This window comes from Eleutherodactylus coqui, chromosome 1 (genome assembly GCF_035609145.1).
Source record: "Eleutherodactylus coqui strain aEleCoq1 chromosome 1, aEleCoq1.hap1, whole genome shotgun sequence".
Taxonomy (NCBI): domain Eukaryota; kingdom Metazoa; phylum Chordata; class Amphibia; order Anura; family Eleutherodactylidae; genus Eleutherodactylus; species Eleutherodactylus coqui.
This window is the reverse complement of record NC_089837.1, coordinates 222,651,758-222,663,655: the sequence shown is the minus strand read 5'-3', so window position 1 is coordinate 222,663,655 and position 11,898 is coordinate 222,651,758. Positions and strand designations below refer to the sequence as shown.

At 42.3% G+C, this 11,898-nt stretch overlaps 1 protein-coding gene across 2 annotated transcripts; it reads left to right on the top strand.

Annotated features, from left to right (window-relative positions):
* Nucleotides 1-4,150: 4,150 nt before the first annotated feature.
* SGK1 (serum/glucocorticoid regulated kinase 1) lies at nt 4,151-10,026 on the top strand. Of its 2 annotated transcripts, none has more exons than XM_066605779.1 (11): nt 4,151-4,542; nt 6,257-6,332; nt 6,583-6,658; nt 6,842-7,030; nt 7,197-7,328; nt 7,547-7,659; nt 7,872-7,995; nt 8,102-8,197; nt 8,306-8,461; nt 8,554-8,643; nt 8,983-10,026. In XM_066605779.1, exons 1-11 carry the CDS (start codon nt 4,509-4,511, stop codon nt 9,148-9,150), a joined length of 1,254 nt encoding a protein of 417 aa, XP_066461876.1. In that variant the 5' UTR covers nt 4,151-4,508; the 3' UTR covers nt 9,151-10,026. The 2 variants fall into 2 exon arrangements, with proteins under 2 accessions (XP_066461876.1, XP_066461869.1); XM_066605772.1 differs by lacking the exon at nt 4,151-4,542 and adding an exon at nt 5,999-6,153.
* Nucleotides 10,027-11,898: the final 1,872 nt, after the last annotated feature.

Here is an 11,898-nt window from a genome sequence, read left to right as displayed (position 1 = left end):
TGGAGCACATACAATATATATTTTTTACTTTTTTCATAATCCACATAGGGAACAAGAACTTGAGATGGTCTGATCGCTCCTGAATGATAATGTAATGCCATGTCATTACATTATACCACGATCTGACAGGCAATCTAATAAGCCATGCCACAGCATGGCTTGATGGGCAATCTGCAATGGCAGCCTTGAGGTCTTTCAGAAAGCCCCCAGCTGCCATGGCAACCGCATGGTACCCTGTGATCTCATCGCAAGGGGCTGTACGGGACACACAAACATTGATAGGGGCATTTAAATGCCACTGTCAAAATTGACCATAGCATTTATAGGGTTAACAGCCCCGATCACTGGTGATGCTGATCTGGAGCTGTTGTAGTCGGGTGATGGCTGTAAAAAAAAGCTGGCAGCTGCATTGTTTGGAGCTAGATTGACCCCCAATACCCCTCCATACAAACCCCAAACCTCCAGGACAAAAATGTAAGCCCTGCTCATAAGAGCTTACAATCTATGAAAAAATAGGGGCAACACAATCACTTTGGCACAACTCAACTGTGTTGGAACCTCTGGAATATTATGAAGTCCCTTGTAATTATGCTCAGGAATAATGCTACCACTATTACTACCACTGTTGTCACAGCCATAGCAGGAGATAATGATCTTCTCCCATTGATTTCAGTGGGACCAGTAGCAGCTGCGCCAGTCCCATTGAAATCAATGGGACATGATCGCTGAAGGAATCCCCTGCTGCAACTGTCACAGCTTCAGCAGTGGATCCTGCTGTTCTCCCATTGTTCTCAATGGGGCTGGCAGCACCGGCCCCATTGAAATCAATGGAAGATGATTGCGATCCTCTGCCACAGCTGTGACAACAGTGGCAGGGAACATCCCGCAGCGAGAATTTTCAGGAGGGAGGGCTTGAAATATAAGCCCTACCCCAGAAATAACCCCTAACTGCAGGAAAAAAATACATCACGTTAGAAGCACTTTCATCTCTGGTACGTCTTCTAGCAGGTCCCCAGCACTCTTCTTCAGCTTCTCGTCTGGCCGGGAATTGAAAAATCCCCGCCTCCTGAAAGTGCTGCCTATAATTAGTTGAGTGCTGTGACCAATCAGAGGCAGCACTCAGCCATTCATTGAATTACAGCTGAGTGATGCCTCTGATTGGTTACAGTGCTGGCAGAGGATCACAATTATCTCCCACTGTTTTCAATGGAAAACAATGGGCGAGATCGCGAAAAAAAAAATGGACATGCTGTGATTTTGTTTTCACGCTGCATAGCAAGCCTTAAAACATCGCACATGTGAATGGAGCCGTTGGAAGCTATTGGCTTCATAATTTTGCGATTTCTCGCAGCCTCACAGCTCTAGGAAATCATGCGATTTTATTTCCAGTGTGAAGGCGCCCTCATTCTTCAACCACAAAATTTCTGCAGCATTAGATCACCCCTTACATGACAACATGATCATTTAATGCCGTCTTTGCATGGGCGAGATTTGTCGTTGTGAGATGCACAAATCTCGCACAAATATGAACCCCATTCTTTTGAGGGAGTCATACACATGAGCGATTTTTTTCCACATTGCACCACGGGAAACAAATCGTGGCATGTCCTGTCTTTGACGTGTCCTCGCATCGCCTATTGCTCTCAATGGGGCCGGCGGCAGCATCGCACCACATGCTAGGTGCACATGAGTGTGATGCAATGTCTCCCATTGAAAACATTGAGATATTCAGTGATCCTACTTTCCCGAAGTAAAGCAAGGTGCTTTTCACATAAAAACGCCTCAAATTCGTGGGGAAATTGCATGCGGGTGAGTGCAATGTTGGGTCGTGATTCATGGCCCGATATCACATTCGCCTGTGTGAAGTTATCCTAAAGCTATCTACATGCAATAGCTTAAGGGTGCCATTTATTTCTCCCAAATACCCCATAAACGTACATGATCAAAGCATTTTGGGAGATCACCTGCTACCAAACACATCTGGAAGTGGTTACCTCCAGGGAGGAAAAAATATAGAACATGCTATAATACAATATATCCATCTTTCCCTAGACAGCAGAAACATGAGGATTGTCAGGATCTCCTCATGCATTTATATAATTGATTTGAACCCACTGAAATTGGCTGTTTGGGCTGATATTAATCAAATATACCTGGCCAGCTTCAGAGAAATAGTGCCCTCTGCAGTCTGGGAACAATTTTGCCACCTGGTCACAGAGGAACCTGTTCTGTCTCTTGTAATTCAGTAGGATTATGCTTCTAGGAATTCAGAATTCAATGTTTCTATTCTCTCTCGCTTTCTTCCTTATCACTTCAAATAATTGCCAGAAACTGACAAAGTGCCTATAATGATGGCAGCCTTTTCAGCCTTGTTCACACAGAGCAGTTTGGGTGTAGTTTTCATGTGACTATAATCAGGAGTGGATCCAAAGAAGAAGAAAAGTGCAAAGCCCACCTTCATACTGCTTAGGAACCTCTCCTGGGTGCTACGTGACACTGTGCCAATTCAAAGGATGTAATACACTTCTGCGCTTTCTAGAGGATCGCCAATGTAGTAAAAAGTGAGGGATCCATATGCCATATAAAGGGGACAACAGCTTTAAGTACTTTCATGGGTTTATTCTATATCACAACCATTGTTGAGGTGATAGAATTCTCTTCATAGCACTTACATATGGGGATACAGTGGAGATAGAGCAAAACTGAATAGGATCACTGAGGCTCCAGTGGTCATTGGTATAACTTTAGTGGGTGCAGAGCAAGCAGTTGTACCCAGGTTCTGCAGCCATTATGGGACCCACAAGGACTTTTTTTCCCCATATGAGGAGACCCATACTGTAAATTAAGTATTATAGTTGGAGGCTTGACTCTTTGTACTGGGGGCCAGCAGCTTCAGGTTATGCCTCCACCAGTGGTTGTACCCCCTACTTATCAAACATTAAAGGGAGTTTTCCAATAAAATACATTTGTGATTTATCCATAGAAAAGGGGATAAATCAGGGGCGTAGCTATAGAGGATGCAGGGGATACGGTTGCACCTGGGCCCAGGAGCCTTGGGGGGCCCATAAGGCCTCTCTTCTCCATATAGGGAGCCCAGTACTATGAATAAAGCATTGTAGTTGTGGGCCCCGTTCCAGGTTTTGCATTGGGGCTCAGGAGCTTCAAGTTATGCCTCTGGGATAAATGTATTATCTCAATGATCCCCACTGCTGGGACCTTCAGTTAATCACTAGATAGGGGTCCCAAGTCCCCATTTCCCCTCACCTGCTCCTCTATTCAAAGTTTATAGTAGTGAAGGAAACAGCTGACCAAAGTGCTTGGCTCTTTCTGACACTCCTGGAGGCTTTGAATGGAGCAGAAGCTGGCAATACTCTATGGATGCTATGCCATTGATGTCCAAGGTGGGGGAAAACATCCATGGAATTGATGGAAACTATGTCTACCAGTCCTCTAGACTTTGAGTGGAGCAGCAGCTGGCATGATCTAGTGGAACTTCATTTAAACTCTTTTTTACTGCAGCTGTGTAGATGTGGAAGAACAGAGGGCACGGCGTTACATTTCTACAGATTTGGGGGATCTTAGCAGTGGGATAGGTGATAAATATAGGTAATGGAACCCTTTTATGGGTTACTTTGGACTTTAAGACTTTAAGCAAATAAAGTCCCAAGTGGGAAAATCCTCTACATTATACATAAATGCTAATATATATATATATATATATATATATATATATATATATATATATATATATATATATATATATATATATATATATATATATATATATCCCATTGTTTTTGAGCTCTTGGAGAGCTGCAGATTGGTTAGTCTCTCCTTTTCATCTCCATCCATCCATCTTATGTACATTAAGTGGGCAGTTTAGTACTGGTAATCTCACATTGCATTCTAGTAGTCTTGTGGTTTTGTAATTCATTCAGCTTTATTGAGGGTGTAGAACTTTTAATAGCTGGGGTCACTGCATAGGATTGCACTGACAGGAAGGAAGAGAGAAAAAACTGCAGAGAAGTGTATTTTTCCCGTGAGGAAATGCTTAGTAGGTGGCAGGGCTGAACAGGGGGCGCCTGCTCCACCCTCTAGGTATCCGGTGGGGAGGAAAAACCAGTCTCAACAACTTGACTTTCATGCAGATGACACAAGTGACTGTGACCATCAGGCGCCACAGAGCTGTCTCCAGAGGAGAGGACAGGCGACCCCCAGCTCTTCCCTCTTCCGCTCCCTCCTGCAGTGGAAGTGTCAGCTCCAGGGTCAGCAGTCTACAGAGGAGCAGATGTGTGCAGGCTGTCAGCTGGGGCTCTACTGACTTTGGACTGTGATGCTGCACTAGTCAGCCAATCTCTCCCTGTACCCTTATCTGCCCCGTGCTATAAAGTAGCGGCTGCACTCCGGAGGCTCCTTTCTCCATTCTGTGGATCTTATTCAGTGTCTTTAGGGGAGGAGTAAGGAGATCGTTGGATTATATGACTGCAACTTCGTAACTGCATTCCAACATGAGAACTAAGACTGAAAAGTCGCCTCTTAAAGGTAGGTTATTGCCTTCAGCCTCTATCCAGGGGCTGTAGACTGGGTGGCATCTGTGTGTCTTTCCCCTGGGCATGGAGCTGGTAGCACGAAGACTCTATTGTTTCTGGTGGATTGTAAACTAGTCAAAGTTGGACCCTACTGTGTAGCCCACAGACCTGAGCCCTGCTGTGTGATGTGCTCATCCCCTTACTGCATCGTCTAGGCGCCCTGAGCAAACTTTTATTGTTGTCTTGGGGAGGAGATGGCAGATGTGATTATACCTGGGAGATTATAATCTGCATACTGAGAAGCTGTTTGTAGTTCACTTCTAGTATGGGGTTAGAGGCTACTAATCTCATGTAGATTACAGACAGATTAGTGTTTTAGCTCTGAAATGACAAACCCTACTGATAACATTTCTCACTTGCTACAATGAAATAATACAATGAAATAATAGAATTCACTAAGTAGTTACACTCAGGAATGTAACAATGTAAACGATACCTTGTCATAAAGTCTGAAAGTCAGAGCTGCCCCCTAGTGGTCTGATCGCTGAATTGGTCACTGACTCATCTATATCCTCCTCTCTCTCCTATCTAGCTCATCTATATCATATCTATCTATCTATCTATTATCTATCTATCTCATATCTATCTATCTATCTATCTAACTATCTATCTCATACCTATCTATTTCATATCTATCTATCTCAAATCTATTTAATTTTACATAAATGTGTGTGTATATATATATATATATATATATATATATATATATATATATATATATATATATATATATATATATATAGTAAGGCTCAACACCACTGCTGTACATGTAATTCCTGGATCTACAATCCATAAATTACAAACTGTATAGAAATTATCACAATATTGCAGGGTCCTTGCAATTAAATATTGCTGTTTACTAAAGCAGATACAACTAAAATATAATGCAACATTTCAGCAGATACAGTACTGTTTTATCCAATGATCCCTCAATGCTATGATCATTTCTCTACCATCCATCCATCCATCCAGGAGTGAGAAGGAGTTGCGTGCCTACTATCTCATGTGCAGTACGACATGCCAGTATATATTGCTGTGTATTATGTGGTGTGTGGGTGGAGATGAGCAGTACGGGGGCTGCACTCCCACCACCTGCTGTAGGCACTGACTAGTGTATGGGGGCACGATGTGGTTATGTCACGGCTGGGTCTCCCCCACACTCAGCTCTGCTGCATGGAGCGCACTGTGAGTTGCCGGTGGGCGGGGCCTCCCCTTGCTTGGCACGAGCCGGGAAGAGAACACAAAGTTCTTCTCCGGAGACCTCGCCACCCTGTGACGTCAGCACGAGGGGCGGGGTGAGGACGGCGCCGGCTGACTGTCCCCAGCCGGATCGGGATGCTCTGAGCCGAGTTCTCATTGTGCCTGGTAGCTCCGCCCCCCGCTGATCCGGTATATAAAGCCTGTTCTGCCCAGAGAGCTCCAGAGTGTCAGGCAGCCTTGGAGACACATTACCTTTTTGGATTACATTAAGGATTTAGAACAGCTATGACAGTAAAGACTGACACTATGCCGGCTAATACAATAACCTACTCTAAGATGAGGGGCATGGTGGCATTACTCATCGGTAAGGACTGCAGTGCCCTGTGCTGGTGGATGGCATATATAGATACCTACATATATATTTATACTGGCGCTGTACTGAGCCCTTTCTTGTTTGTATCTTGCAGCTTTTATGAAACAGAGAAGAATGGGGCTAAACGACTTCATACAGAAGATCTCCACCAACTCCTATGCCTGCAAGCAGTAAGTGTCTACTGGTTATCGCTGGACTCTTTAGATCACTCTAGAGGACTGCAAGTGTTATGTATTTACTGGATGCAAGCATGTAATATATTCGCCGATTGATACAAAGTAACAGCATCAAGAAAGAGGAAAAGTTTTCCTTCATTCAAAGTCCAGAATCCGCTAGTACTGATATAATTTCTGCAGTGCTCAGCTCCCTCTAGTGGACACTTGCCTGCTATTACTAATGGCTGTGTTCTATCTCTTCTAGTCCTGAAGTGCAATCTATCTTGGATATTTCACAACCCCAGGAGCCAGAACTGCTGAATGGCAATTCCTCCCCTCCGGTAAGTAATCATCAGTTATTGGTATTCTTAACATTTTCAGTTTTGACGGTCTCTGCTTGTAAGTGTCTCATGCAATAAACCGAAGACTGATCGTTCATTGCATAGATACTTTATAATCTAGTGGTCTGAACTATGTGTTGTGCTATGTTCCCCTCCAGTAACCAGCTTGTTTAATTCTTGCAGCCCAGTCCATCTCAACAGATCAACCTTGGACCTTCATCTAATCCTCATGCCAAGCCTTCTGACTTCCAATTCCTGAAGATCATCGGGAAGGGTAGCTTCGGGAAAGTGCTTTTGGCAAGACACAAAGCGGATGAGAAATTCTATGCAGTTAAAGTCCTACAGAAGAAAGCAATCCTGAAGAAAAAAGAGGTAATTATACTTTGTTACTGTATTACTTCCCACATGGTGACTCATTGGTAATAGAGGGGTTGTGTTCATCTACATTGGGAAAGGTATCTCATCCTGTCTGGAGAATGTGTGGGCATTGAAAGTTGAGGACACTGTGCATTTACTCCATATTTCATATCAATTGCAGGAGAAACATATAATGTCCGAGCGCAACGTGCTGCTGAAAAACGTGAAACACCCTTTCCTGGTTGGGCTCCACTTCTCTTTCCAGACAGCCAGCAGACTGTACTTCATTCTGGACTACATCAATGGTGGAGAGGTAAGCAGGGGTTACATGGGGCATGCTCGTTCTGCATTTTTTTCTATGGGAAAGTATAGTCAGGGGTTGGAAAGTTACTACATTTAGCATTTCCTTGAAGGCTGCCAAGCTCCAAGCTGTCGTTGGCGAACTAGTGATTTCCGGCTATTGTTTCATGTGGATTGTGTTTTATGCAGCTGCTGAATTTAGTTTAACCGTTGCTTCTACTTGTCTTGCAGCTATTCTACCATCTCCAAAGGGAACGTTGTTTCCTGGAACCACGAGCTCGCTTTTATGCAGCTGAGATCGCCAGTGCACTGGGATACTTGCATTCTCTGAACATTGTCTACAGGTAATACAATCATATCAACAGAAAAGCATTTCTTACATCATATTGTCTATTATTGGATTAGAGAATGCACAGGCTTTTGCAAACCACTTGTCCACCTGTTTATACCAGACTGGAGATGTCCCATTACTAGTTATAATATGCACCATTTAGGACTTGCTTTAGTAATGTCTCAATATAGGCAATATCTTATAAATGTCTCTTTGGTTTTGCAGAGACCTGAAACCTGAGAACATATTACTGGATTCACAGGGTCACATTGTACTTACTGATTTTGGACTTTGTAAGGAGAACATAGAGCCCAATGGCACAACGTCTACTTTCTGTGGCACCCCAGAGGTTTGTATTCTTCTTTCTTAACTTTTCTATATACTGTTTGTTTGAAGCTCTGCACCTCAAGCATTTCTGATACCATGTTACTAAAAGGCCACTGTCTTCATTATAGTACCTTGCACCAGAAGTTCTTCACAAACAGCCTTATGACAGGACAGTTGACTGGTGGTGCCTGGGAGCTGTTCTCTATGAGATGCTGTATGGCTTGGTAAGTACATCATCGACGTCTAGAATAATGATCTCAGAATTGATGACTGAATGGCTGTGAGATCAATCCCCTCCATCCTTTACTAAGTCAAATACATTTTGTTAACAGCCGCCGTTCTACAGCCGAAACACAGCGGAGATGTATGACAACATCTTGAACAAGCCACTACAACTGAAACCAAACATCACCAATTCAGCTAGAAACTTGCTGGAGGGCCTTTTGCAGAAGGATCGGACTAAGAGACTTGGTGCCAAGAATGACTTTGTAAGTAGATGCTAAAGATAGATTCCCACTGAAAGAAAACAAATGTCTAATTACTCTTGGTTGATCTAATCCAATTTCTTCTTTGCCGACAGATGGAGATTAAGACCCACATCTTTTTCTCTCCAATTAACTGGGATGATCTCATCAATAAGAAGATTACCCCTCCTTTTAACCCAAATGTGGTAAGTGTCCGTATTAAATCAATGTCTTGGTGGGCTTATTGACTTTTTATAAGGTGTATATAAATATAGTTTATTATTTTAGATACTATGCTAATATTACATTATGTTAATTACGATTGAGTTGTAAAGGTGCTAAAATGCCAGGAATTTCCCTGCACAGCTCCAAACAGTACATTTCACTTGTGCATTGATTTCCATAGCTGCTCTTATGACATTGGTAAATTAGCCTGTCACCTTGTATACATAATGAGGGACTCCTGTAATTTGCAAGCTTCTGGCGTGATCTTTCCAGATCGTTCCTGACTCTAATCTCTTCTTGTCTCCACCATTGTTTTGCAGAGCGGGCCCAGCGATTTGCAACACTTTGATCCTGAATTTACAGAAGAACCGGTTCCGAATTCCATTGGCCAGTCACCTGACAGCATCCTTATAACAGCAAGCATTAAAGAGGCAGCAGATGCATTTATGGGCTTCTCCTATGCCCCACCTATGGAATCTTTCCTTTGAGTGACAATTCTCACTTTGTGGTTATTTTTGAGTCACTTCTTTCTTTTATCTTCTGACAAGAGAAAAAGAAAACTGCACATCCTTCATGACGGCATCACAACCTTAGTTTCAACACCACCAGTTTTTCTGGAAGAACGCACAGTGGAGCTTAGTCAAAGGAGGAACAAGTGACTTTAATAAGGGCATGGCTCTTAGTCATGAGGCGCCTGTGCTCCCAGAGCCTGAGTGTAGGTCCTGGACTCAGACCCAGGAAGGTGAAGACATGGAGCTGTAAGAGGCATTGTTTTAGTAGTTTATTATTTTTTTTGCAACGTGCCTTTCTCAATTCAGAGATCCCATGTAGCTTGAGAATTGTCCACATTAGATGGAAGTTCTTAGGTGGCGACTCTGGTTTTACAAGTGAACAATGGTATGAGTGTGATGCTTATCACAGTATGACTGTGGTTTTTCACACGTTAATGTGACACTAATTCTGGGGCATTGTACATTTTCTTCCATATGTGGAAGTGAAAATAATGTAAATCCTGTTTTTTGTCTAGATAGTACTAATTAAGTGTATTGCCATGGGCTTGCAATGACCATTGTTTTAAATGCTTGAAGTAAAGCATTTGCTGCTATTCAGATTTCTATTTTTAGAAATGGTTTGATGGACCAAAATGCCCCACATTTAGTGGTTCAAAGCTGTAATATGTGGTTTTAATATACATTATTTATGTTTATTTTTTGACATTCCTGACCATCTTTGTGCATATTGTATATAATCAAGAGCTGTATATTTAAAACTGACATAATGCCAATGTACTGTAATTAATAAGAGAAATGTACTTTTTTTGTGACCAAACCCAAGGGTTTGCAATAAAACTTTAAAAAAACAAACTCTGAAGCTGGTATAAGAATAAATACGAGATATTCAGACTAAAGAAGAGTAATCTAGCAATAAAGCAGATGGTGCTCTGTAAACTGATGAGTGCAATGAACTGTGGTGTACAGCAAGATGCATGACTCCATAGCCGATGACCCTGTGCTTACAGTAACCTCCTACAATTTAATCAAATGGAAGTGGATGGTTTCTGTGGATGGACCACTTTTATTATGTGCCAGTCTTGTGTAATAGTACATTTAAAGCCCTGCAGAAAATACTAGTAACTGGCGACTCAGGTGTTTAGTATTCTGGCTTTAAAGGGAATGTGTCATCAGAAAATTATCTATTAAATCCAATTTTTAGATTAAAGGGGTTGTCCCACAAAAACAAGGTATGCACTGTGAAATAGACCCTCCATGATCCTGAAAACAGGGGACTGGAGCACCCATCTACAGTGGTAGTTGAGTGATTGAACGCTTATCTTCGGCACTCTCATTGATATGAATGGAGTTGTATATGGTGTGCATATTTGACCGCCATAAGCATCAATGCGGGGTGCTCCGCACCCTAGTTCTTTTTATCAGTGGGGTCCCAGCAGTCAGCCCTCCACTGATCTGCAAGACAGGGGATAACTTGTTTTCATGGGATTGATAACCCCTTTTTAAACATACAATTTTCAAGCTGGTCACTAAGCTTAGTAATGGGCTGAAACTTTCGGTTCTGTAGAAAACTTTTCAACAGTGAACTCCTTATCCCAGGCAGTATTACAATGGTCACATAGGATCTACCATTGACAATAGGTGATGCTCACAGCTCACCTCTTCCACTCCCTGAACAATGACCTCTTCCCAGATCATAGAACACTCTTTCATAAAAGTCAATGGACAACTCCAGACTAGGGGTTCCTATGGTCCATGTGGCTGCTGTAAAACATAACTAAATGCTGTTAACAGCGGTTGAGGCAAGATGGCAGTCTCTATAATTCTGTATAGAAAAAGAAAGACTAAGGCATTTAAGACATAAGAACTGTTATATCTAGAACTTCAGTATCACATAGGAATTTTCACTCCATACCAGCGCATGCAGTGAGCATGTTGGATTATACATCAACTTGAGCAATGCTGTACAAGGTTTTGGTGTGTATTGGGTTAATAGTCTGACTGTTGCAGGTCATTTTGTTTAATACAACATGGAGATTATAATAATCACACTACTAAAATTGTAGATAATATGTATTAAAGAGGTTATTTGTGTTTTTATAGCCTACAATTGGGATAGGCCATCAATATTAGATCAGTGGGGTCTTATTCTTTGTACCACTGCCAATCAGCTGTTTGAAGGGGCTGCAGTGAGCACTGAGTCACTTTCATTGTTAACCAGGCTCAACGTCATATTTTCAAAAGTGGTGCCCAGTAAATGATGAAGGAAACTTGGTGCTTACTGGAGCCCCACTGCACCTTCAAGCAGCTGATTAGTGGAGTGACAATCTAAAATTGAGTTGATGGCCTATTCTTCGGATATGGCAGCAATTTAAAAGAACCAGATAACCCCTATAATAAGTGTGGAGAAGCTGCCAAATGTGCTGTGCACTTTGTGTTTGTCCATAACCCACTGCATTGCTTGCTGCAGTTTGCTATACATATGATGCCTTTCATACCTGGTTGGTTGGTTAACCACTACACATATAGGGTTTATAGTGAGCTTGTATATGTCCCGTATACCCTTTACATTAAAGTTGTTGGCTTGCTCTGTTTGAGGTTAACTGGATGTATGTTGACATCAGACTGGGGTCAGAAGTTGCTAGATGGTCATATAATGTATTGCATGGTTAACATAGGTGTTGGGTATCTAAACCAACAGAAGCTACGATTCTAGATGAATTTTCA